Source organism: Oncorhynchus keta, chromosome 19 (genome assembly GCF_023373465.1).
Source record: "Oncorhynchus keta strain PuntledgeMale-10-30-2019 chromosome 19, Oket_V2, whole genome shotgun sequence".
NCBI lineage: Eukaryota > Metazoa > Chordata > Actinopteri > Salmoniformes > Salmonidae > Oncorhynchus > Oncorhynchus keta.
Genome location: NC_068439.1, coordinates 24,415,268 through 24,442,930, shown reverse-complemented (window position 1 = coordinate 24,442,930; position 27,663 = coordinate 24,415,268). Strand labels below are relative to the sequence as shown.

The window sequence follows — 27,663 nt, the reverse complement described above, 5'->3', positions numbered from 1 at the left end:
TATTCTTATTGTATGGTTAACCATGGTTTCGATTGAACTGTATTAGTTGGGGTGGTTACTGCCTTGATTAATTATCACTTGTATTTCGCCTCGCCTTGCTAGCTTCGCGCTCTTGTGGGTGCTAGAAAGCATGCGAGGTAGTGTTAGGTATCATCAGCCAATCCTATAGGGGCTGGAAGCTATAGTGAACTTCGACTGGTCAATAGCGCTGCGATGTCGTGGAATATTTGCATACAGTTCCGCTTTCCTCAATTGACTTCCCACCTTGTTCACTCTCCCTCGCAAATGCTCACATCACACAACGTTCTCTCACCGACTTAGCTTCTCTCTCATTGAAAATGAATGGATTCTGTTGTTTCATCCCCCCTATCAGAACCAGTTAACACCCGAAGTGTTAAGAATACCTGGGGTGGATGACACGGCAGTGGCTGCTTTCCTCGGGTATAACACTTGACTCTTTGATAGGCCATTTGCTCAGTAAGACTTTGCTCATTTATGCAGCATATATACATTTCTTGATGTTTCAAGTTTCAGATGTGTAAAACATTGCGCTTAATCAAAGGATTAGAGAGTAATGTCATTCCTAGCTCGGGAGCATCAGGTGAGCTCTGCTGGTCGAACTGCATTTCTGCTCTCAATGTGGTGCCTATAGGATTTTAAAGACTTTTCTAAGTAGGCCATAGTATTAGCCTTCTGTACCTTGCACCAAGCATAAGACCTTGATTTCTAATACAATACATTTTGGTCCTTGCTTCTAGTCAATAGGCATGGACATTTTCATTTTAGCAGCCCATTCATTTTATGACGCTCGGTGGGGGGGGATACCAGTACGGATTTGACCAATGAGACCCGCATTATGTAAATGAGCTAAGAGGGAGGGAGTCATGTCGTAAGTAAACGCATTCTCCTACAGCGGGCTAGCAGAAGTATATTGCAGAACCACAGTGATACGGGCAACTGGATTGGAAATCATTGAAGGAAACATTCGCTTTTTATTGTCTTTGCCATTTACCAACTCTTCATGGCTGTTTGATCGCAAAGAAAACGTTTCGTTGCAACATTCAGATGTTTTCTCTTTGACGCGAAAGCGGATATTTTACACTTTCCCGGAGTCTGAGAGAAGACGAGCTGTAGGCGCTCAAAATGAAGTACAAAGTAAGTGACTCGCCTCAATGCAATGCAATGAAATTACTTCTCCAGAAATTCTCCGTGATGAGAGTGTAATGAATGTATTGGATTTGTCACCATAACCTAGTGTAACAACAATATTTTGGCTCTTCTAGAATAAACTTTATTGGAAAAAGTCATAACAGTTTTTAACCACAAAGCAATGTTCCATAGAGTGAATACAATAGCAATCATCAAGTCATCGTTTCTTTGAAGATAAACAGAGGGTTGAAATGATGGACTGATTATGTCAATGGATGCTGTAACATTACATTATTGTAACAACATAGTTGTAACAATGTTAAAACCGTTGTATAAATCTTTTGTTGTAACAATGTTACATAAGTAGATTACATTCAGCCCACCGCAGATTGGGCTGTCAACGCAGAGATGATACTCTGTGGTCAACTCTTGGTTCGGTCTTTGGTCTCCACAAGTCATACACAAGGATATTGTGAACTACATTGGCATACATATAGGTCCCGTTACTTTCTCTGTGCGTAGGCTATGTGGGATTTAAAGCCACACTATATAACTAACGCAGTGACGTTTGGATCGAGGGAAATTAATTCTCTCTCCCATGCTTATTCTGAAGGGTGAGTAATGATTTATTATGGGGCAATCAAATGACCATGCGTTGACAGTGAACGCCAGTGTACCTTCATCGCGTGTAATAAATAAGTGCATCGACTCAGGTTACTTAGTAGCACTTAAAGGATACTTTGGCGCATTCAATCTCTCGCTGCGTTCTCTCCCTGCTGCCCATTCGACCTTGCCTGTAGCATTGTTCGGGAAATACATTTTGTTTACACTCAAGGACTGACGAACAAACGAGACATTCAGTGGAGTGGATTTAACCTTTCTACTTTGAGGGTGTGACCTGTGAGTCCAAGCACTGACATCATATGTGTTCAATTCTGCCTTGTATGGTGGACTGGCCTCAGCCTGTTGTAACATGCAACCCAGTCATCATTCATTAATGTTTCTAGAACTTAGCCTATTCATGTTTTTTTTAAAGCTGCTTAGATTGTATAAATCAATAGACTGCACTGTCCATGAGCTCTGTAAAGTAAGGAGTAACTGAGATTGCGCTGGCAATCAGGGCCTGTGTCAGCATTAACATAAAACCCTGCCTTGAAGGCATGGGTCTGTCTGTCTCTTAAATCTCAAGCCAAGGAAACCTGGCCTCTGTATAGTTCTATTCTGTTCATTCACTATTAACACTGGCACTGTCTGGAGCTTATGGGAAGATCAACTTCCTACTATGGTATGAGGTTCACAGATCTTCTTGAATGGAATGCTTTTGTCTACTTCACACTATCTGGGGAATGTAGGGCACCTGGCAAGAGAGCTGGCAAACCGTTATGAAACTGTCCGTGCTGTTTGGATTCCTCTGTGGTACTGTACTTACTGAAATAACCACGCATGTGCTTTCCCAGCTAAGTGTTATTTCACTCCGTCCTCTTTTCTTCTCTATTGGAGACATGTGCTTGGGTCTGAAGTCTGTGCCATAATACCATATTAGAAAAGCCAGAACTCACAGCTCTCTCTTGCAAAGCTGCAAAGTCGTTTCCTGGTGATTCAGTAGTATCAACAGCCAATGACTTCAGTGTAAAGTTAACACAATGCTGTAGAGGCTTGGTTTGGCCTTCGTCACGGTGAAAAGACCCCAAATCTAGATTAGTGGTAGATGATAACTCACTTGGCTGAATTCCACTTCACACTTCTGAGCGCATGGCACATGCAGTCTTTCCCCAGGGGCCTAGTCTTGCGTCGTCATGTGTGCTATGTGTGTTTGCAGCATGCCTATGTACAGTATGTTGCATTATTGGTCTGTTCTTCTAACCTGGTTTCCTCATTCCTAGAGTAATATAGGGTTTTATACAATGGGTGGGTCTAATCCTGAATGCTGATTGGTTAAAACCGCATTCCAGCTATCCACAAGCTATCTAGAGTAATATAGGGCTGTGTAGGTCAGGGCTACAGGGTTTGTTATCAGGCCCTGTTGGGCTTGGATTGGTATGCTGCCAGCCATACCCTCTGATGCAGTAAACCTATCCTCTCTCTACTCTCCCACTTCTGTCTGAAAGAGCTTAGCAATAATACAGTCAGCCTGCCACAACCAACACCATTCTGCGATAACCTCGCTGTATTACGCAACAGTGCAGGGAAAGGGCGGATGCACACCAGGCTGGGATAGGTCAGTCGCGGACTATCCCTTCACCCTTCACTAAATGACACCATATTCCCTTTGAAATGCACCACATAGTGAATAGGGTGCACATTTGGGACGTAGCCATAATGTATTTGCTCTCTGCTCCTGAGTCAGCCACTTAGGTTTACAGTTTACAGCCTGCTTCTTGTGATGTAGCCCACTTTATTTCAGTTAAATATTTACAGGACGTTTTATGTCCTCTCTATCAGATGTCCCTATACACTCTTACTGAGGGTGAATTATTCATAGTGCTGAAGCGCTGAAGTTAAGTATAGAACAACATTTTACGTGGCGTCATTACGTCATGTATTATATAGATATGCACATCAGCTTTGACAGCGGTTTTGCACATCGGAGTGTTAAACTAGACATCGGCCAATACCGATGTTGCCATTTTTAGCTAATACCGGCAGATTCCAATATGTTCACCGATATATCGTGCATCCCTACTATATAGTGTGCTACTTTTGACCAGGGGCCAGTCACAAGTAGTCGACTGCATTGAGAGTTTGGGACCATAAGGTTCTATCTGCAAAAAGATGATTCTGAGATAATTTACTTCAAAGTTCCGAACCCTCGTCGGTTTGATTTGTGTCAGCAATTTTAATCTGTATTCTTTTGAACTTAATAACATGAATTTAGGTTTTTAGAGTACTATATAGGTAGAGAACATTGAACAGAAAAAGGCTACATCAATAACTACATTTTGACAAAAATGCAGCTAGAACCTTATAGTCCCAAACTCTCGATATATGAAATAGGGCTCTGATCAAAAGTAGTGCACTATATAGGGAATAGGGTGCCATTTTGGAATGCATCCTGTGCCCTCCGTAGCTAAAATGAATAAAAAAATATACAAAATGGTCCCTTTCCTAAATTAGCCATGGATGGAGATAGGGATTTGGACTTGTGGTTCTACTTAATTCTCTGTACTGGGCCAGTGATTATAATGCCAATTCTGATCCAATCATAAATTCATACATTGTGCCTCTGGCATGAGCAGATGGAAGTTCATTATGTAGCTATATGTATTATACTAATGTTACCTAGCTAAACGTTGCCCATGAAAGGAAGTTAGGCTAGCGAGCAAGCATTTTAGCCAGGTAGCCTAGGACAACAAAAACTAAAAGTGTGTATTGTATGTCATAGACCGTTTCGTCAACATGAAAGAGAGGAGGATGGCATTGACGTTGTTTTTTCTACTTACGCACACACACATATGCTATTTAGCTTATGTTGATTGGGCTAAATCTTTTTCGGAATCTTTTAGTGGTCACTGTATTAGACTAAGCATAGGGGATTTTATGATGTTGAGATGTTGAAGTTGAAACGGAGCTGGAATAGTGGAGGCAGCTCCTGTTTTCTTTGCGACTTGCAGTAACTCTAGTGTTTTAAATCAAACGTTGTGTAAACATTAACTTGCTTGACCATGCTGTAGGTTATGTAACTGTTTGTTACATGCTATATGCTTTGTGGACTCCACCGGACAGATGTTGCTCTCCGGTTTTGTGATGAAACAAAGGTGTGGTTGAATTTATTCAGCCACTGTGTCTTCTTATTGTCTCGACCTTGGGCCTATATATCACGTAGACAAGGCATATGAACTAAGAGGTTACAGAGCCAACAACACAATTATCACAACACAGGTTGTAATATGGCTTTTATTTCCTGACTTAGCTTCCCAGTTGATTTTACCTACACACCGCTACTGGTCGGTGTATGCAGCAGTAGCCTTTGTCTGTGACATCAGAGATGTTTTCCGACAGGTGGGCAGGTGTGAGGGGAAGGGCTCGGTTTCCATAGGTCCTCTAATGCACGTAATCCCCCCAGGACGAGTCTGTACAGACAGAGATCTCTGGCTGCCTCACTGACTAAGTGAGTAGGGTTAAGGGATTCATAACACGGAAATGGGGGGTGGGAGGACAGAGAGAGAGGGGGGGGTTGTATGACAGAGAGTGAGAGAATGAGAGAGCGAGAGCTATATTTATATATATATATATATATAACTTTTGTTTATTTTAATTTAATTTGCTTTGGCAATGTAAACATATGTTTCCCATGCTAATAAAGCCCATTTTAATTTAATTGCGAGAGCGCGAGAAAGTTTGAATGATGTGGCCCTTGGCATTTAAGGGTGTTACGACAAAAAAATTATTTTCTGGGACGAGAGGAAAAGAGACCCCTTCCCACCCTATCCAAAAAACACGGACATATACACAGTACACACCCGTCCCATAGTCTTACACCATCCACCCCCTTTTCACTGGTTCTTTTGAGACTTACATAACCGTGGCAGAAATAGCTCCAAAACCAGTGAAGAGTGATTAGGTGAACCAAAGTTCTTCTGGGGTGTGTTTTTTTTCTGTCTCGCTCTCTTTTTTTACGGTCTCAGGTTCCAGGCAGTGGTCCAAAGAGAGTGGGGCGGTGGAGAGCGGAGAGAAAACATTGTTCAGCGAGAGAATGATTGAGGAGGGAGGAGGGGTTTTTCTAATATTGAAAGGGAAAGAAAATGAAAGAAATAGGAAGTGGGTAGGCGGAGGGAGTGTAAATAGAGTTGGGTGTATAGAGGGATGGGGGGTGGGGTGGGGCGGTTGGGTCAAGGAGCTTCCTATGAGAAAAAACATTCTGGAGGAATGTGCAATTGTGCATGGAGGAAAGGTTAGTTAAAAGATGCACTTGATTGTTTCAAGGTGCCTCCTCTCATTGGCTACAAGGGTTGTCCCCTGCCAGGGGGCATACCAAGAGTTCAGTCTTTTCAGTGTGTGTGGTGTGTGTGTGGCATTGTGCAAAAAGAGCTCTTCTCCCTTAAGAATGCCAAGCATTTCACAGGGTGATCCTTTCAGAGGTAGTCTAGCTAGCAAGGCCCTTGTCAGCTTAGTTCATCCCTGTGGAGATTGGACAGCCATTAGTGTGTTTCCCAAATAGCTCCCTGTTCCCTTTATAGTGCACTACTTTTGACCAGAGCACTATAGGCCCAGATGCCATATTCACAAAGCGCCGTCATGTAGGAGTGCTGATCTAAAATTAGGTCCCCGCTCTTATTACTTATGACTTACAAGGTAAAACTGATCCTAGATCGGTACTCCTACTCTGAGACGCTTTGTGAATATGGGCCCTGATCAAAAGTAGTGCACTATATAGAGAATAGGGAGCCATTTGTGACTCAGTCTTGATGTCAAACTACAAGGACCTTGTCAGCTGCGAACACGGGGGTCCAGCCACGGGGGTCCACACTGCTGGCATTCTTCCATCTCAGCTTTCACAGCACAATGCCTTGTATACAGTTTTAATATTGCAGATAGAATTTGGGCTCTATCAAATTAGTTGTTTGCATAATTTATACTCGTTTAACTTGGCAAACAAGCAAATATCTTGCTTTTCACAGAGTAAATGTTCTGGGCCTTTTTATGGCGGAGGAGGACATTTGATATTTTTGTGACCTCTTTGGGGAGTGTGAAATTGATCGGACAGTGTGAAGTGAATCTAGAGCTCGTTTTCTGTTTCTATGTGAAGCCATGAATTGTGGTCCTGTAGAGATACCATAAACGTATCGTACGTCTTCGCCAATAGCTTTGAAGAATTATATCTCCAAGGGTAACAAGGATACACTCACATCCCCTCCCTCCCCCTTCCCTTGGCATCTACTACACCCACCTTTCCTCTCAATAGTACCCCCTCCCTCTCCAGAGCTGAGACCTATCTTTGAACACATGAATACCGTAACATTAGTTGAGAGTAGAAATAGCTCTGGCATGACTTGCAATTATGTCAAGGACTGCATTACACAATATACTACTAGGCTAAGCCCTTCCGGAGAAGGCCATTCGATACACATTTGAAAGAATATAACCCAGTGTAACTTTCTTATCTTGTTTTCTGTAGTAGATGGTGTCTTTTGACTACGTGTCCAGACAGAAAGAGAGCAGGGCAGCTGGTGTTGTCGTGAGATGACTAGGCAAGGTGGATCCTGGTCTGACTGCAGTAGATCCCTCAGTGCTGCTGCAGGTTAAAGGAGGAATGGGGAGGAAACAGAGAGGAGAGCGGTGGACATCGAGTTACCTCAATATGACAATAAACCCAACACTAATGAACTGAAGCCTAAGGGTCTGGAAGACGTTTGTTTTACATAATAGGCTGTCTGACTCAACTCTGTGATTTTGGTCAGTGGAGCTCTTTAGATGTTGTTTTACTTGTAATTCTGGCCCTGCCCACAACATACAGCTTTCATCTGGACTTTTACTGCTGTCTCGGTGGAATGTTGGAAGTTGTGAAATACCTGATACATCAAATTGGAAGGGTCCTATCAACCATAGAAGATTTTACCTTTGATATGTGAAAAGATCGCATGGCAGTCATGATGGCGCCGAAGGAGATGGCCGCCGTTTTACGATCCCGTAACCAATTGTGCTATTGTGTATGTATTATCGCGTTATTTGTAACATATTTTGGACATAATGTTTCTGCCACCGTGTCTTATGACCGAAAAGAGCTTCTTGATGTCAGGCCAGTGATTACTCACCCTGTACTGGGGGAATTCTTCTTCAACGAGTCGGGACGGGAATGATTTACTCCAGACACCTGACAAGGCCCTCATCCCCGTCATTCGCAGGAGGAAAAGATAGAGATATCGTGGACGACGGTCCAAGTGCCTTGTAAGGATCCGTCGCCGAGAGGGTAATCTACCTTTACCATCGGTCCTATCAACATACAATCAATCGATAATAAAATAGACTAACTATGAGCACGTATATCCTACCAACGGGACATTAAAAACTGTAATGCCTTATGTTTCACAGAGTTGTGGCTGAGGGACGACGTTATTAACATACAGCTGCCGGATTTTACACTTTTTCGGCAGGATAGAACAGCCGCCTCTGGTAGGACAAGGGGTGCTGGTCTATGTATATTTGTAAACAACAGCAGGGATACGAAATCTAAGGAATTCTCAAGGTTTTGCTCGCCTGAGGTTGAATATCTAATGGTAAGCTGTAGACCACACTATTTACCAAGAGAGTTTGCATCTATATTTTTTTATAGCTGTCTATAAACCACCGCAGACTGATGCTGGCACTAAGACTAGAGTTCGACCGATTAATCGGAATCCCCGATTAATTAGGGCTGATTTCAAGTGTTCATAACAAACGGAAATCTGTATTTTTGGAAACCGATTTGGCCATTAAAAAAATATATATTTTTGTTACACCTTTATTTAATCTTTATTTTACTAGGCAAGTCAGTTATTATTATTATTTTCAATGACGGCCTAGGAACGGTGGGTTAACTGCCTCGTTCAGTGGCAGAACGACAGATTTTTACCTTGTCAGCTCGGGGGAATCAATCTTGCAACCTTACAGTTAACTAGTCCAACACTCTAACTACCTGATTACATTGCACTCCACGAGGAGCCTGCCTGTTACGCGAATGCAGTAGAAGCCAAGTTAAGTTGATAGCTAGTATTAAACTTATCTTATAAAAAACAATCAATCAATCATAATCACTAGTTAACTACACATGGTTGATGATATTACTAGTTTATCTAGCGTGTCCTGCGTTGCATATAATCAATGTGGTGCATATCGTTGCTCCAATGTGTACCTAACCATAAACATCAATGCCTTTCTTAAAATCAATACACAGAAGTATATATTTTTAAACCTGCATATTTAGCTAAAAGAAATCCAGGTTAGCAGGCAATATTAACCAGGTGAAATTGTGTCACTTCTCTTGCATTCATTGCAATGTGTATGTGCAACAGTGTATGTGCAACAGTTTGGGCTGCCTAATTTGCCAGAATGTTACGTAATTATGACATAACATTGAAGGTTGTGCAATGTAACAGGAATATTTAGACTTATGGATGCCACCCGTTAGATAAAATACAGACTGGTTCCATATTTCACTGAAAGAATAAACGTCTTGTTTTCAAGATGATAGTTTCCGGATTCGACCATATTAATGACTTAAGGCTCGTATTTCTGTATGTTATTATATTAGATCTAAGTCTATTATTTGATAGAGCAGTCTGAGTGAGCGGTGGTCGGCAGCAGCAGGCTAGTAAGCATTCGTTCAGACGGCACTTTCGTGCATTTTGCCAACAGCTCTTCGTTGTGCTTCAAGTATTGCACTGTTTATGACTTCAAGCCTATCAACTCCCGAGATTAGGCTGGTGTAACCGATGTGAAATGGCTAGCTAGTTAGAGGGGTGTGCGCTAATAGCGTTTCAAACGTCACTCGCTCTGAGACTTGGAGTAGTTATTCCCCTTGCTCTGCATGGGTAACGCTGCTTCAAGGGTGGCTGTTGACGATGTGTTCCTGGTTCGAGCCCAGGTAGGAGCGAGGAGAGGGACGGAAGCTATACTGTTACACTGGCAATACTAAAGTGTCTATAAGAACATCCAATAGTCAAAGGTTAATGAAATACAAATGGTTCAGAGAGAAATAGTCATATAATTCCTATAATAACTACAACCTAAAACTTCTTACCTGGGAATATTGAAGACTCATGTTAAAAGGAATCACCAGCTTTCATATGTTCTTATGTTCTGAGCAAGGAACTTAAACGTTAGCTTTTTTACATGGCACATATTGGACTTTTACTTTCTTCTCCAACACTTTGTTTTTGCATTATTTAGACCAAAATTCAAAAGGCACTCGCACATCTGAGCAATCTAATTAGCAGGTGCATGGCAACAAGATGAAGGAAAAAGGAAACCGCACACTGCTCTTGATAGTATCACAGATCTTTAATAAACTTACGTATCGGCCACACGGCCTAGCACTTATTTATTTTTCCTTTGTCTCCAACCCCCTTCCATGTGTAGAACGGATGTGGGAGGGGCTAGGTCCACATAATGGTGCAACTTTCAAAAAATCCGAAAAGCTCTGACGAAGGCCGTGTGGCCGATACGGAAGTTTATTAAAGATCGGTGATGCTATCAAGAGCAGTGTGCGGTTTCCTTTTTCCTGCATTATTTAAACCAAATTGAACATGTTTCATTATTTATTTGAGGCTAAATTGATTTTATTGATGTATTATATTAAGTTAAAATAAGTGTTCAGTCAGTATTGTTGAAATTGTCATTATTACAAATAAATAAATAAAAATTGTCCGATTAATCGGTATCGGCTTTTTTGGTCCTCCAATAATCGGTATCGCCGTTGAAAAATCATAATCGGTCGACCTCTGACTAAAACCACACTCAATGAGCTGTATACGGCCACAAGCAAACAGGAAAACTCTCATCCAGAGGTGGCACTCCTAGTGGGCAGGGACTTTAATGCAGGGAAACTCAAATCAGTTTACCTCATTTTTATCAGCATGTTAAATGTGCAACCAGAGGGGGAAAAAACTCTAGACCACCTTTACTCCACACACAGAGACATGTACAAAGCTCTCCCTCGCCCTCCATTTGGCAAATCTGACCATAATTCTATCCTCCTGATTCCTACTTACATGCAAAAACTAAAGCAGGAAGAACCAGTGACTCGGTCAATAAGAAAGTGGTCAGATGAAGCAGATGCTAAGGTACAGGACTGTTTTGCTAGCACAGACTGGAATATGTTCTGGGATTCTTCCGATGTCATTGAGGAGTACACCACATCAGTCATTGGCTTCATCAATAAGTGCATTGATGATGTTATCCTCACAGTGACCGTACATATATACCCCAACCAGAAGCCACGGATTACAGGCAACATCCGCACTGAGCTAAGGGTAGCCGCTTTCAAGGAGTGGGACTCAAGGAGCGGGACTCTCCTTGAATGTTGAAGCTTATAAGAAATCCCACAAACCATCAAACAGGCAAAGTGTCAATGCAGGACGAGGATTGAATCGTACTACACCGACTCCAACACTTGTCGATGTGGCAGGGCTTGCAAGCTATTACAGACCAGAAAGGGAAACACAGCCACGAGCTGCCCAATGACACGAATCTACCAGACGAGCTAAATTACATCTATGCTCGCTTTGAGGCAAGTAACACTGAAAAATGCAGGAGAGCACCAGCTGTTCCGGACGATCAAGCTCTCCATAGCCGATGTAAGACCTTTAAACAGGTCAATATTCACAAGAACACAGGGCCAGAAGGATTACCAGAACGTGTACTACAAGCATGTGCTGACCAACTGGCAAGTGTCTTACTGAAATGTTCAACCTGTCCCTGACTGAGTCTGTAATACCAAAATGTTTCAAGCAGGCCACCATAGTCCCTGTGCCCAAGAACACTAAGATAACCAGCCTAAATGACTACCGACCTGTGGCACTGACATCTGTAGCCATGAAGTGCTTTGAAAGGCTGGTCATGGCTCATATCAACACCATTATCCCAGAAACCCTAGACCCACTCCAATTTGCCTACCTCCCCAATAGGTCCACAGATGATGCAATCTCTATTGCACTCCACACTGGCCTTTCCCACCTGGACAAAAGGAACACCTATGTGATAATGTTATTCATACAGCTCAGCGTTCAACACCATAGTGCCCTCAACGCTCATCACTAAGCTAAAGACCCTGGGACTAAACACCTCTCTCTGCAACTGGATCTTGACTTCCTGACGGGCTGCCCCCAGGTGGTAAGGGTAGGGAACAACACATCCGCCACGCTGATTCTCAACACGGGGGCCCTCAGGGGTGTGTGCTCAGTCCCCTCCTGTACTCCCTGTTCACTCATGAATGCATGGCCAGGTACGATTCCAACACCATCATCAAGTTTGCTGATCACCGACAACGACAAGACAGCCTACAGGGAGGCCGTGTGGTTCCAGGACAACAACCTCTCCCTCAACATGATCAAGACAAAGGAGATGATTGTGGACTACAGGAAAAGGAGGGCCGAGCACACCCCCATTCTCATCGACGGGGTTGTAGTGGAACAGGTTGAGAGCTTCAAGTTCCTTGGTGTCCACATCACCAACAAACTGTCATGGTCCAAACACACTTAAGACAGTCACGAGGAGGGCACGACAAAGCCTATTCCCCCTCAGGAGACTGACAAGATTTGGCATGGCTGCACCATCAAGATCATCAGGACTGTTTGCATCACAGCCTGGTATGGCAACTGTTCGGCCTCCGACCTCAAGGCAGGCGGTGTCAGAGGAAGGGCCTAAAAATTGTCAAAGACTTCGGCCACCCTATTCATAGACTGTTCTCTCTGCTACCACATGGCAAGCGGTACCAGAGTGCCAAGTCTAGGTCCAAAAGGCTTCTAAAACAGCTTCTACCCCCAAGCCATAAGACTCCTGAACAGCTAATCAAATGGCTACCCAGACCCCTCTTTTACTCTGCTGCTACGCTCTGTTTATAATCTATGCATAGTCATTTTAACCCTACCTACATGTACATATTAACTCAATTACCTTGACTAACCGGTGCCCCCCCACATTGACTCTGTACCGGTACCCCCTGTATGTAGCCTCACTTGTTATTTTACTGCTACTGTTTAATTACTTCTTAATTATATTTTCTATTTTTTACTTAACGCTTATTTTATTTTTTCTTAACTTCTTAAAGCATTGTTGGTTAAGGGCTTGTAAGTAAGCATTTCACTGTAAGGTGTATTCCCAGCATGTGACATTTCTTCTGAAACTTGACCCACAGGCTGTATTAACTGAGACTTCCATTTGGTGCAAGAAGACATCATGCCAAAATATCAAGGTGAAATGTATGGCATGTGGTTTGTCCCAGCATGCATTGCAGTTAGACACAACATGGAATATCATATCCTGTTGAAGGTACAGTTGCCATGCTGTTAAATGTGGGGGTGGTGATTTCAGTGATAGTATCGCTAGGTGCCATGACCCTTTGTGTGGCGGAATAGTGTGAATCACAGATGAGAGGAGGAAGTTGGTGGGATGACATCTATACTCTGGTTGGATTCCCTCATATCTTGACTGCACAGAACACGGTATGTTTAGCTGTGGTTAATCGGTTTTGCTTCAGCTTTCTAGCAAGATGCAACTCAATCAACTCTGCTAAATCAAATCAAATCAAAATGTATTTGTCACATACACATGGTTAGCAGATGTTAATGCGAGTGTAGCGAAATGCTTGTGCTTCTAGTTCCGACAATGCAGTGATAACCAACAAGTAATCTAACTAACAATTCCAAAACTACTGTCTTATACACAGTGTAAGGGGATAAAGAATATGTACATAAGGATATATGAATGAGTGATGGTACAGAGCAGCATACAGTAGATGGTATCGAGTACAGTATATACATATGAGATGAGTATGTAGACAAAGTAAACAAGGTGGCATAGTTAAAGTGGCTAGTGATAGATGTATTACATAAGGATGCAGTCGATGATGTAGAGTACAGTATATACGTATGCATATGAGATGAATAATGTAGGGTAAGTAACATTATATAAGGTAGCATTGTTTAAAGTGGCTAGTGATATATTTACATCATTTCCCATCAATTCCCATTACTAGAGTGGCTGGAGTTGGGTCAGTGTCAATGACAGTGTGTTGGCAGCAGCCACTCAATGTTAGTGGTGGCTGTTTAACAGTCTGATGGCCTTGAGATAGAAGCTGTTTTTCAGTCTCTCGGTCCCAGCTTTGATGCACCTGTACTGACCTCGCCTTCTGGATGATAGCGGGGTGAACAGCCAGTGGCTTGGGTGGTTGATGTCCTTGATGATCTTTATGGCCTTCCTGTAACATCGGGTGGTGTAGGTGTCCTGGAGGGCAGGTAGTTTGCCCCCGGTGATGCGTTGTGCAGACCTCACTACCCTTTGGAGAGCTTTACGGTTGAGGGCGGAGCAGTTGCCGTACCAGGCGGTGATACAGCCCGCCAGGATGCTCTCGATTGTGCATCTGTAGAAGTTTGTGAGTGCTTTTGGTGACAAGCCGAATTTCTTCAGCCTCCTGAGGTTGAAGAGGCGCTGCTGCGCCTTCTTCACGACGCTGTCAGTGTGAGTGGACCAATTCAGTTTGTCTGTGATGTGTATGCCGAGGAACTTAAAACTTGCTACCCTCTCCACTACTGATCCATCGATGTGGATAGGGGGGTGTTCCCTCTGCTGTTTCCTGAAGTCCACAATCATCTCCTTAGTTTTGTTGACGTTGAGTGTGAGGTTATTTTCCTGACACCACACTCTGAGGGCCCTCACCTCCTCCCTGTAGGCCGTCTCGTCGTTGTTGGTAATCAAGCCTACCACTGTTGTGTCGTCCGCAAACTTGATGATTGAGTTGGAGGCGTGCGTGGCCAAGCAGTCATGGGTGAACAGGGAGTACAGGAGAGGGCTCAGAACGCACCCTTGTGGGGCCCCCGTGTTGAGGATCAGCGGGGAGGAGATGTTGTTGCCTACCCTCACCACCTGGGGGCGGCCCGTCAGGAAGTCCAGTACCCAGTTGCACAGGGCGGGGTCGAGACCCAGGGTCTCGAGCTTGATGACAAGCTTGGAGGGTACTATGGTGTTGAATGCCGAGCTGTAGTCGATGAACAGCATTCTCACATAGGTATTCCTCTTGTCCAGGTGGGTTAGGGCAGTGTGCAGTGTGGTTGAGATTGCATCGTCTGTGGACCTATTTGGGCGGTAAGCAAATTGGAGTGGGTCTAGGGTGTCAGGTAGGGTGGAGGTGATATGGTCCTTGACTAGTCTCTCTGCTAGCTTCAGCCTGGAGTGTGGAGTGTGTCATTTATGGGTTATCTCAATACTGTTAGTTCCAACACCGCTCTATCGCCACACCGAACTAAAAAATACTTAACTTTGTCTTTGGGGATAAAGTACCATCTGAAACCATTAAGTATGCCTCGTTGGACTTTTGACGATAATTCCACAGCCTCTGCCGCTCTTTCGGTGCTTTGCAGATAATGCACGCCTTTTCATGGAGCACGCCAGAGCAGTTCTTCCACTGTTGAGAGAAATGGCAATGCATATTATTATATGTTAGTTGCATGCAAATAAAGGTTGCTTTTCTACCACTCCCAAAACGGAAGGACTATTATGCCAGAATTCGACCCAACAACAATGAGGAAGTCTGCTGCAGTGTTGAGAGCGGTTGTATGAAACCAATCAGAACGCCAAACAACGTTCTTAACAGTGAACCAATCAATATGCCAAGTAAAGTTCTTAAACGTATGAACCAATCAGTACACCAAGCAAAGTTCTTAACAGTATGAACCAATCATTATGCCAAGCAAAGTTCTTAACTGTATGAAGCAATCAGTACACCAAGCAAAGTTCTTAACAGTATGAACCAATCAATATGCCAAGTAAAGTTCTTAACTGTATGAACCAATCAATATGCCAAGCAAAGTTCTTAACTGTATGAACCAATCAATATGCCAAGCAAAGTTCTTAAATGTATGAACCAATCAGTACACCAAGTAAAGTTCTTAACAGTATGAACCAATCAATATGCCAAGCAAAGTTCTTAAACGTATGAACCAATCAGTACACCAAGCAAAGTTCTTAACAGTATGAACCAATCAATATGCCAAGCAAAGTTCTTAACTGTATGAACCAATCAATATGCCAAGCAAAGTTCTTAACTGTATGAACCAATCAATATGCCAAGTAAAGTTCTTAACTGTATGAACCAATCAATATGCCAAGCAAAGTTCTTAACTGTATGAACCAATCAATATGCCAAGCAAAGTTCACAACTGTATGAACCAATCAATATGCCAAGTAAAGTTCTTAACTGTATGAACCAATCAATATGCCAAGCAAAGTTCTTAAACGTATGAACCAATCAGTACACCAAGTAAAGTTCTTAAACGTATGAACCAATCAGTACACCAAGTAAAGTTCTTAACAGTATGAACCAATCAGTACACCAAGCAAAGTTCTTAAACGTATGAACCAATCAGTACACCAAGCAAAGTTCTTAACAGTATGAACCAATCAATATGCCAAGCAAAGTTCTTAACTGTATGAACCAATCAATATGCCAAGCAAAGTTCTTAAACGTATGAACCAATCAGTACACCAAGCAAAGTTCTTAACAGTATGAACCAATCAATATGCCAAGCAAAGTTCTTAACTGTATGAACCAATCAATATGCCAAGCAAAGTTCTTAACTGTATGAACCAATCAATATGCCAAGTAAAGTTCTTAAACGTATGAACCAATCAATATGCCAAGCAAAGTTCTTAACTGTATGAACCAATCAATATGCCAAGCAAAGTTCTTAACTGTATGAACCAATCAATATGCCAAGCAAAGTTCTTAACAGTATGAACCAATCAATATGCCAAGCAAAGTTCTTAACAGTATGAACCAATCAATATGCCAAGCAAAGTTCTTAACTGTATGAACCAATCAATATGCCAAGCAAAGTTCTTAACTGTATGAACCAATCAGTACACCAAGCAAAGTTCTTAACAGTATGAACCAATCAATGTGCCAAGCAAAGTTCTTAACTGTATGAACCAATCAATATGCCAAGCAAAGTTCTTAACTGTATGAACCAATCAATATGCCAAGTAAAGTTCTTAAACGTATGAACCAATCAATATGCCAAGTAAAGTTCTTAACTGTATGAACCAATCAATATGCCAAGCAAAGTTCTTAACTGTATGAACCAATCAATATGCCAAGCAAAGTTCTTAACTGTATGAACCAATCAATATGCCAAGCAAAGTTCTTAAACGTATGAACCAATCAGTACACCAAGCAAAGTTCTTAACAGTATGAACCAATCATTATGCCAAGCAAAGTTCTTAACTGTATGAAGCAATCAGTACACCAAGCAAAGTTCTTAACAGTATGAACCAATCAATATGCCAAGCAAAGTTCTTAACTGTATGAACCAATCAATATGCCAAGCAAAGTTCTTAAATGTATGAAGCAATCAGTACACCAAGTAAAGTTCTTAACAGTATGAACCAATCAATATGCCAAGTAAAGTTCTTAACTGTATGAACCAATCAATATGCCAAGCAAAGTTCTTAACTGTATGAACCAATCAATATGCCAAGCAAAGTTCTTAAATGTATGAACCAATCAGTACACCAAGTAAAGTTCTTAACAGTATGAACCAATCAATATGCCAAGCAAAGTTCTTAAACGTATGAACCAATCAGTACACCAAGCAAAGTTCTTAACAGTATGAACCAATCAATATGCCAAGCAAAGTTCTTAACTGTATGAACCAATCAATATGCCAAGCAAAGTTCTTAACTGTATGAACCAATCAATATGCCAAGTAAAGTTCTTAACTGTATGAACCAATCAATATGCCAAGCAAAGTTCTTAACTGTATGAACCAATCAATATGCCAAGCAAAGTTCACAACTGTATGAACCAATCAATATGCCAAGTAAAGTTCTTAACTGTATGAACCAATCAATATGCCAAGCAAAGTTCTTAAACGTATGAACCAATCAGTACACCAAGTAAAGTTCTTAAACGTATGAACCAATCAGTACACCAAGTAAAGTTCTTAACAGTATGAACCAATCAGTACACCAAGCAAAGTTCTTAAACGTATGAACCAATCAGTACACCAAGCAAAGTTCTTAACAGTATGAACCAATCAATATGCCAAGCAAAGTTCTTAACTGTATGAACCAATCAATATGCCAAGCAAAGTTCTTAAACGTATGAACCAATCAGTACACCAAGCAAAGTTCTTAACAGTATGAACCAATCAATATGCCAAGCAAAGTTCTTAACTGTATGAACCAATCAATATGCCAAGCAAAGTTCTTAACTGTATGAACCAATCAATATGCCAAGTAAAGTTCTTAAAGTTCAATATAAACAAAGTTCTTAACTGAACCAATCAATATGCCAAGCAAAGTTCTTAACTGTATGAACCAATCAATATGCCAAGCAAAGTTCTTAACTGTATGAACCAATCAATATGCCAAGCAAAGTTCTTAACAGTATGAACCAATCAATATGCCAAGCAAAGTTCTTAACTGTATGAACCAATCAATATGCCAAGCAAAGTTCTTAACAGTATGAACCAATCAATATGCCAAGCAAAGTTCTTAACAGTATGAACCAATCAATATGCCAAGCAAAGTTCTTAACTGTATGAACCAATCAATATGCCAAGCAAAGTTCTTAACTGTATGAACCAATCAATATGCCAAGTAAAGTTCTTAAACGTATGAACCAATCAATATGCCAAGTAAAGTTCTTAACTGTATGAACCAATCAATATGCCAAGCAAAGTTCTTAACTGTATGAACCAATCAATATGCCAAGCAAAGTTCTTAACTGTATGAACCAATCAATATGCCAAGCAAAGTTCTTAAACGTATGAACCAATCAGTACACCAAGCAAAGTTCTTAACAGTATGAACCAATCAATATGCCAAGCAAAGTTCTTAACTGTATGAAGCAATCAGTACACCAAGCAAAGTTGTTAACAGTATGAACCAATCAATATGCCAAGCAAAGTTCTTAACTGTATGAACCAATCAATATGCCAAGCAAAGTTCTTAAACGTATGAAGCAATCAGTACACCAAGTAAAGTTCTTAACAGTATGAACCAATCAATATGCCAAGCAAAGTTCTTAACTGTATGAACCAATCAATATGCCAAGCAAAGTTCTTAAACGTATGAACCAATCAGTACACCAAGCAAAGTTCTTAAACGTATGAACCAATCAGTACACCAAGCAAAGTTCTTAAACGTATGAACCAATCAGTACACCAAGCAAAGTTCTTAACAGTATGAACCAATCAGTACACCAAGCAAAGTTCTTAAACGTATGAACCAATCAGTACACCAAGCAAAGTTCTTAACAGTATGAACCAATCAATACACCAAGCAAAGTTCTTAACAGTATGAACCAATCAGTACACCAAGCAAAGTTCTTAACTGTATGAACCAATCAATATGCCAAGCAAAGTTCTTAAACGTATGAACCAATCAGTACACCAAGCAAAGTTCTTAACTGTATGAACCAATCAATATGCCAAGCAAAGTTCTTAAACGTATGAACCAATCAGTACACCAAGCAAAGTTCTTAAACGTATGAACCAATCAGTACACCAAGCAAAGTTCTTAAACGTATGAACCAATCAGTACACCAAGCAAAGTTCTTAAACGTATGAACCAATCAGTACACCAAGCAAAGTTCTTAAATGTATGAACCAATCAGTACACCAAGCAAAGTTCTTAAATGTATGAACCAATCAATATGCCAAGTAAAGTTCTTAACCGAATGAACCAATCAGTACACCAAGCAAAGTTCTTAACATTATGAACCAATCAATATGCCAAGCAAAGTTCTTAACTGTATGAACCAATCAGTACACCAAGCAAAGTTCTTAACAGTATGAACCAATCAATATGCCAAGTAAAGTTCTTAACCGAATGAACCAATCAGTACACCAAGCAAAGTTCTTAAACGTATGAACCAATCAGTACACCAAGCAAAGTTCTTAAATGTATGAACCAATCAGTACACCAAGCAAAGTTCTTAAATGTATGAACCAATCAATATGCCAAGTAAAGTTCTTAACCGAATGAACCAATCAGTACACCAAGCAAAGTTCTTAACATTATGAACCAATCAATATGCCAAGCAAAGTTCTTAACTGTATGAACCAATCAATATGCCAAGCAAAGTTCTTAACAGTATGAACCAATCAATATGCCAAGCAAAGTTCTTAACTGTATGAACCAATCATTATGCCAAGCAAAGTTCTTAACTGTATGAAGCAATCAGTACACCAAGCAAAGTTCTTAACCGTATGAACCAATCAGTACACCAAGCAAAGTTCTTAACCGTATGAACCAATCAGTACACCAAGCAAAGTTCTTAACCGTATGAACCAATCAGTACACCAAGCAAAGTTCTTAACCGTATGAACCAATCAGTACACCAAGCAAAGTTCTTAACCGTATGAACCAATCAGTACACCAAGCAAAGTTCTTAACCGTATGAACCAATCAATACACCAAGCAAAGTTCTTAACTGTATGAACCAATCAATACACCAAGCAAAGTTCTTAACTGTATGAACCAATCAATACACCAAGCAAAGTTCTTAACCGTATGAACCAATCAATATGCCAAGCAAAGTTTTTCACTGTATGAACAAATCAATACACCAAGCAAAGTTTTTCACTGTGCCAGCCCGCTCTTAATTTCTATTTATTTCGACTCCCATAGATTCGATGTCTGAACTGTGCGTCATTTTGTTATTGTATTTTTATTAGAACCCCCATTAGCTGTTGTGAAAGCAGCAGCTACTCTTCCTGGGGTCCACACAAAACATGACATAAAACAGAACAATAACAGACAATAACAGCTCAAGGACAGCTACATACATTTAAAATAAATATATAAATAAAAAAGGTTCTGTACTGACAAGACACCGAGAAGACAGAGATATCTATACCATAGGCCTACAGTCACATCTATCAATTGCATGCTTACATACATATATATCAGTTTACATATACAGTACATACAAGTTATTTAGGTCAGATAGAGGAAGGGCATCTGTACTGTAGTCTGTAACTGGACTTTAGTATTGATTCACTACTGTAGTCTGTAACTGGACTGTAGTATTTATTCACTACTGTACTATAGTCTGTAACTGGACTGTAGTATTTATTCACTACTGTACTGTAGTCTGTAACTGGACTGTAGTATTTATTCACTACTGTACTATAGTATGTAACTGGACTGTAGTATTTATTGACTACTGTACTGTAGTCTGTAACTGGACTGTAGTATTTATTCACTACTGTACTGTAGTCTGTAACTGGACTGTAGTATTTATTCACTACTGTACTGTAGTCTGTAACTGGACTGTAGTATTTATTCACTACTGTACTATAGTATGTAACTGGACTGTAGTATTTATTCACTACTGTACTGTAGTCTGTAACTGGACTGTAGTATTGATTCACTACCATAGTCTGTAACTGGACTGTAGTATTTATTCACTACTGTAGTCTGTAACTGGACTGTAGTATTGATTCACTACTGTAGTCTGTAACTGGACTGTAGTGTTGATTCACGACTGTACTATAGTCTGTAACTGGACTGTAGTATTGATTCACTACTGTAGTCTTTAACTGGACTGTAGTATTGATTCACGACTGTACTATAATCTGTAACGGGACTAAAGTATTGATTCACTACTGTAGTCTTTAACTGGACTGTAGTATTGATTCACTACTATAGTCTGTAACTGGACTGAAGTATTGATTCACTACTGTAGTCTTTAACTGGACTGTAGTATTGATTCACTACTGTAGTCTGTAACTGGACTGTAGTATTGATTCACTACTGTAGTCTTTAACTGGACTGAAGTATTGATTCACTAATGTACTATAGTCTGTAACTGGACTATAGTATTTATTCACTACTGTAGTCTGTAACTGGACTGAAGTATTGATTCACTAATGTACTATAGTCTGTAACTGGACTGTAGTATTGATTCACTACTGTACTATATTCTGTAACTGGACTGTAGTGTTGATTCACTACTGCACTACTGTATTGATTCACTGTCTGTAAATGAACAGTAGTATTGATTCACTACTGTAGTATGTAACTGGACTGTAGTATTGATTTACTAATGTAGTCTGTAACTGGACTGTAGTGTTGATTCACTACTATATTCTGTAACTGGACTGTAGTATTGATTCACTACTGTAGTCTGTAACTGGACTGTAATATTGATTCACTACTGTAGTCTGTAACTGTAGTGTTGATCGTCGGGGCGGCAGGGTAGCCTAGTGGTTAGAGCCCACTGTTCCTAGGCCGTCATTGAAAATAAGAGTTTGTTCTTAACTGACTTGCCTAGTTAAATAAAGGTCAAATAAAAAACTGGACTGTAGTGTTGATTCACGACTGTCGTCTGTAACTGGACTGTAGTGTTGATTCACTACTGTAGTCTGTACCTGGACTGTAGCATTGATTCACTACTGTAGTCTGTAACTGGACTGTAATATTGATTCACTACTGTAGTCTGTAACTGGACTGTACTGTTGATTCACTACTGTAGTCTGTAACTGGACTGTAGTATTGATTCACTACTGTAGTCTGTAACTGGACTGTAGTATTGATTCACTACTGTAGTCTGTAACTGGACTGTAGTATTGATTCACTACTGTAGTCTGTAACTGGACTGTAGTATTGATTCACTACTGTAGTCTGTAACTGGACTGTAGCATTGATTCACTACTGTAGTCTGTAACTGGACTGTAGTATTGAATCACTACTGTAGTCTGTAACTGGACTGTAGTATTGAATCACTAATGTAGTCTGTAACTGGACTGTAGTATTGAATCACTACTGTAGTCTGTAACTAGACAGTAGTATTGATTCACTACTGTAGTCTGTAACTGGACTGTAGTATTGATTCACTGCTGTACTGTCTGTATACAATGCCTTGCGAAAGTATTCGGCCCCCTTGAACTTTGCAACCTTTTGCCACATTTCAGGCTTCAAACATAAAGATATAAAACTGTATCTTTTTGTGAAGAATCAACAACAAGTGGGACACAATCATGAAGTGGAACGACATTTATTGGATATTTCAAACTTTTTTAACAAATCAAAAACTGAAAAATTGGGCGTGCAAAATTATTCAGCCCCTTTACTGTGCAGCAAACTCTCTCCACTTCATGATTGTGTCCCACTTGTTGTTGATTCTTCACAAAAAAACAGTTTTATATCTTTATGTTTGAAGCCTGAAATGTGGCAAAAGGTCGCAAAGTTCAAGGGGGCCGAATACTTTCGCAAGGCACTGTACATGTGGCATCATACACTAATGCAAGGAAAAGAAATGTGGCATGCCATGATAGATGGTTGGTAATGCCTACATACAGACTTGTAGGCTACATTAGAAATGTTAAAGTCTAATTTGTGAGGTGGTATAGCCCTTACTGGCATTAAGAGAATCTGAGAATCTCAGGACGTGAGGTTTTACCCAGTCTCCCTGTGTAATTATGTTATAACAAGCACATTGGCTCGCGTTTAAACAGCCTTAGTAATCAGAGGGTCAGCAGTGTGCTCTAGGATCTGTCCAAATGAAGAAATTACCATGATCTCTGAACTTCCTTCCAGTCCCACTAGTCTGTTTTACCTAGAACCCTTCACAAGGCCCATTTATTCGCTCTGCATCCCAAATGGCACCCTGTTTCCTGTATAGTGCACTACTTTTGACCAGAACCCTATGTGCCCTGGTCAAAAGTAGTGCACTATATAGGGAATAGGGTGCCATTTGGGACACGACCTTGAACTGGCTCTCACCCTCAGCCTCAGCAGCAGTGTACACTCAGAGGAACAGGCCGTTCATAGTCATCAGGTCCTCATTACCGTCATTACTATAATTATTTTCTATATTTACCTATGGTAATGAGGCCAAATGAGATGTGCTGGTTCACCCGTTCTTATGCAGTATGTGCCACCATCACCCCCGGGCGCACGTGTTACAGTGGGATGGCCCTAATTTTCACAATAGCAGCCCATTGCTGGGGTTGGGGTACCACATCTGGACTTCATGGGAACATCGGGATCTTCTCACAGTTGGGAGGGGCACTTGTTGTTGGGACTTGGGAGAGGTTTAAATCATTGTCTCTTTAAATGCAGCTAACCCTGCGTTCATAACTAAGTTGGAAGGTGGTATATACCACATATGATTGGGAAAAATCCCATTGAATGCCCCTCCAAATGGTAATTCCTATTGGGAAACTCGTCTATCATCCCTGAGCTCCGACTTCTCCCACATGCTGACCTCTGAAATGACCTACTAAGGAAATGACCTTGATTAGAGCATTGTCGGCAATTAAACGCAACAACAAAACATTATTTATATAAAGCTATCTATTAACATGTTTTTTTAACACTATTATTTGTTAACAAGTATGACAGCTGCACTTTTAGTTTATGGTTGACACAGCATGCTGGCCATTAGCCATTCCGGCGCTTCTCAGCTAATTCGAAAGCACGTGAATGTCTCCAACCATTTCCACCTTCCCACTTGGATATGAACGCAGCATAGGGCTGCTGCTCCCTCCTTCCCATTGCCCTGGGACACAGATCTGTGCTGCAGTGTGGTCGTGGTGAAGTTGGCTGCGGCAGAGGGGGAATTTGGACTGTCGTATTTGTGAGCTCATATACCCAAAGCCACCTTCATTAGGTTGATGTGTACTCTGGAGGCTGAGCCAGAACCACCCAGTGAGCCCTTCCTGAACACTTATTGACTGGGAGGAAAGCTGGGGCCCCGTTCAGTGGTAACGTTACGTAAGGGCTTTTTATTTTCGGTTGGTCAGCAACTCAGTATACGTGTTCCCACACTCAAATGAGAGAACTGTTATTTGTGCTCCGGCGAGACACACCAGTGAAAAATACCCCTGTTGATATAGAAGTGTGTGAGTCATAGAGCACTCCAGAATGAATGGAAAAGTGTTAGGTCTTAGTTAAGGGGAATGAAAGGGGCTAGACAGCTAGATGTGTGTGTGTGTGTGTGTGTGTGTGTGTGTGTGTGTGTGTGTGTGTGTGTGTGTGTGTGTGTGTGTGTGTGTGTGTGTGTGTGTGTGTGTGTGTGTGTGTGTGTGTGTGTGTGTGTGTGTGTGTGTGTTTCAGCCTCCAGGTGTGGGTCTGGATAGCTCAACGTAGCACTATTCCACACTTTCTACTGACAACAGCATGAGGCCAAGGCTATATATCACTAGCCAGATGTAGCTAGCCAAGGACAGAGAAACGTGAGGCATATCTCCAACTAGTTCGTGTCAGGGTTTTCTTTCACTTCAGTCATTAGCGTACGTGTCTCTAGACACCAACTGTTTCTGTGTGTGTTTACTTCTTATCTTATAAGTCGTATCTAAGTACTGGTGCTGGATAGTAACTCGTTATCAGTTTGTGATGAAGCCACCTGCCAAGCGACGGACACAGTCAACACACTGAAGAATGTTTGTTGTAGATACCTGGTGGGAAACCTAGGTGATTCATTATCTCTCTCCAACTCTAGTAAACCTTGGTCACCCTGTGTTACCATGCCATTAGGGACGTTAGGTAAGGGAAAGACCAGAAAGCCCCTAGTCATGATTGGTGTCATGAGAGGCGGTGGAATGACTCTCTCACCAAGCTACTTAACAGCTAGTTTAAAGATAACTACCAAGTTCCAGTCAGCCTGTTGGTTCTCATCATGTAGAGTAGAGTAAGGCTACATTGCAGCCTAGGAGCCGGGAGCCGGGGCCTCCTAACCCTCTGACAAATGGCAAACACGTGTTTACTGGAGGATAAGCAGCCAGCTGAGTCACCTCGTTATGACTAACCAATGTTTATGCCGGGGATATATGTACACATGCGCTGATTGGTCGGTCACACCTTCTCCAATTACAGATCAGTAGTAGTAGTGTGAATTTGTGTGAGTGGGTGTATGTTTCACCCTGTTCTCTGTGTTCCAGATGATGTGTGTTTGTTAGGCATTTCTCCACACGCTCACTCACCAGACCTCCTAAGAAGTCTAACTTTTGAGCTTATTCACTGTCAGTAAGCAGTGATGACTGCTGATGACAGACTGTATATGTTGTATTTGTGCTACTCTATTAATGTACTGGCCGTCTTGTGTGTCCTGATCTTACCTTCACCAAGACCTTCATCAAGACCTCTTACCTTCACCAAGACCTTCATCAAGAGCTCTTACCTTCATCAAGAGCTCTTACCTTCATCAAGAGATCTTACCTTCATCAAGACCTCTTACCTCCATCAAGAGCTCTTACCTTCATCAAGAGCTCTTACCTTCATCAAGACCTCTTACCTGCATCAAGAGCTCTTACCTACATCAAGACCTCTTACCTGCATCAAGAGCTCTTACCTACATCAAGACCTCTTACCTGCATCAGGAGCTCTTACCTGCATCAGGAGCTCTTACCTGCATCAAGAGCTCTTACCTTCATCAAGACCTCTTACCTTCATCAAGAGCTCTTACCTTCATCAAGACCTTGCTGACCCATTTTGTGAAGGTATTTTTCTGTACCCAGTCTCGTTCATCTATGGGAGAGAGAGAGATGATCGATATCAAACAGCAGGGAGAGACTGCATCTAGATAAAGTGTTTTGAACAAATGGAGGTTTATGGAATCACTCATATAAGGGATCACTTGTTCAGATGAAATACTAGGCCAACAACAATTGAAAATAAGTTTAAAGCATGTCATGTCAGGGTAAGTCCCGGTGGTGCTTCAGACCTGCGGGGGGAAAAAATGTGTGATTGTGTTTGCAATGTGTGTGAGGCTGAGCTGTTGACACTTGGGCAGGGGTGTCAAACTTTGCACCGAAGGGCTGCACTGAAAATGTGTTGTATTTTCTCACCATCAAAAACACAATCAAACAGTCCTCTATCCATCATTTTTGTAATTTCCGATGCTCCCTGACTGTCTAGCTTTCATTTGGGTGATTATTAGCGAGCTGGACACAGTCAAGAAACTGTATGAATGTAGGTCCATTATCATTCTATACAGGTTGGATTTGGTTTTAGTCATTTTACATTCCTTAGTAGACATTTTTATTATTATTATTTATTCAAACCACCCACCGGCCGGATTGGACCCCCTCACGGGGCCATATGTTTGACACCCCTACAGTAGAGGAAACTGAATGCTGGCAGTCAGAGATGAACACTAGCAGACTATGGGTGGTTTGGAAGTGTTGGGATTAGTGGAGCGTTTTTCATCAGCATCTCACTGCTCTTATCTTCACACTCTCAGAGCTTAGCTGAGCAAAGTGCTAAAATGAACTGTCTGGTCATTTGTGTTGGCAGATGATCACATTAATCTGTGTAATTAGTGGAAGATCAACAGTCTGTAAAGGATGATGTTGTTATCATGTCTGTTATGGCAGTGACCTCAAACAAATGATACCTCTCCAGTCCTCCTCACTCAGTAAATATTAAAAAGCACCATGAACACCACTATAGCGAGGAGTTTACTTATAGAACTGTTGTCTTAGCAAGATGAAATTGGATTTATGTAGATGTCTATATTCGTATTAGGGGTTAACAAGGCAGTTCATACTCAAAATAATCAGCATTTATCTCCCTTCCTCTTATAAAACAGTAATATGTTCATCATCAGATTACCAATGAACAAGAACAGATCCCAGCAGATCCTCTCCCATTGGCCAGCAACATGCCGTGACATTACGGTGTCAAATAGAAGCGGAGCTTCAGGCGTGCAGGCAAGCAGCCGAGTGACGGGGGGTAATTGTGGTCTGTAATTGTGCAGTGAGTGTTGGTGGCACTGACACAACGGTTAGTGAAGCCAGATGCCCAGTGAGAGATAAGGATTCCACCGGTCTAGTAGAGGTTCACATGGGAACCCTGTGAATCAGAGTGGGTGGG

General features: G+C 41.4%; 1 protein-coding gene across 1 annotated transcript in view; it reads left to right on the top strand.

The window, feature by feature from the left end:
- Positions 1-894: 894 nt before the first annotated feature.
- Positions 895-27,663, top strand: part of LOC118371978 (enhancer of filamentation 1) — a 50,001-nt gene continuing 23,232 nt past the window's right edge. Inside the window, exon 1 of the mRNA XM_052470071.1 lies at positions 895-1,155. Coding sequence (XP_052326031.1) covers positions 1,144-1,155 — 12 coding nt within the window. The 5' untranslated portion in view covers positions 895-1,143. The remainder of the gene's footprint in view (positions 1,156-27,663) is intronic.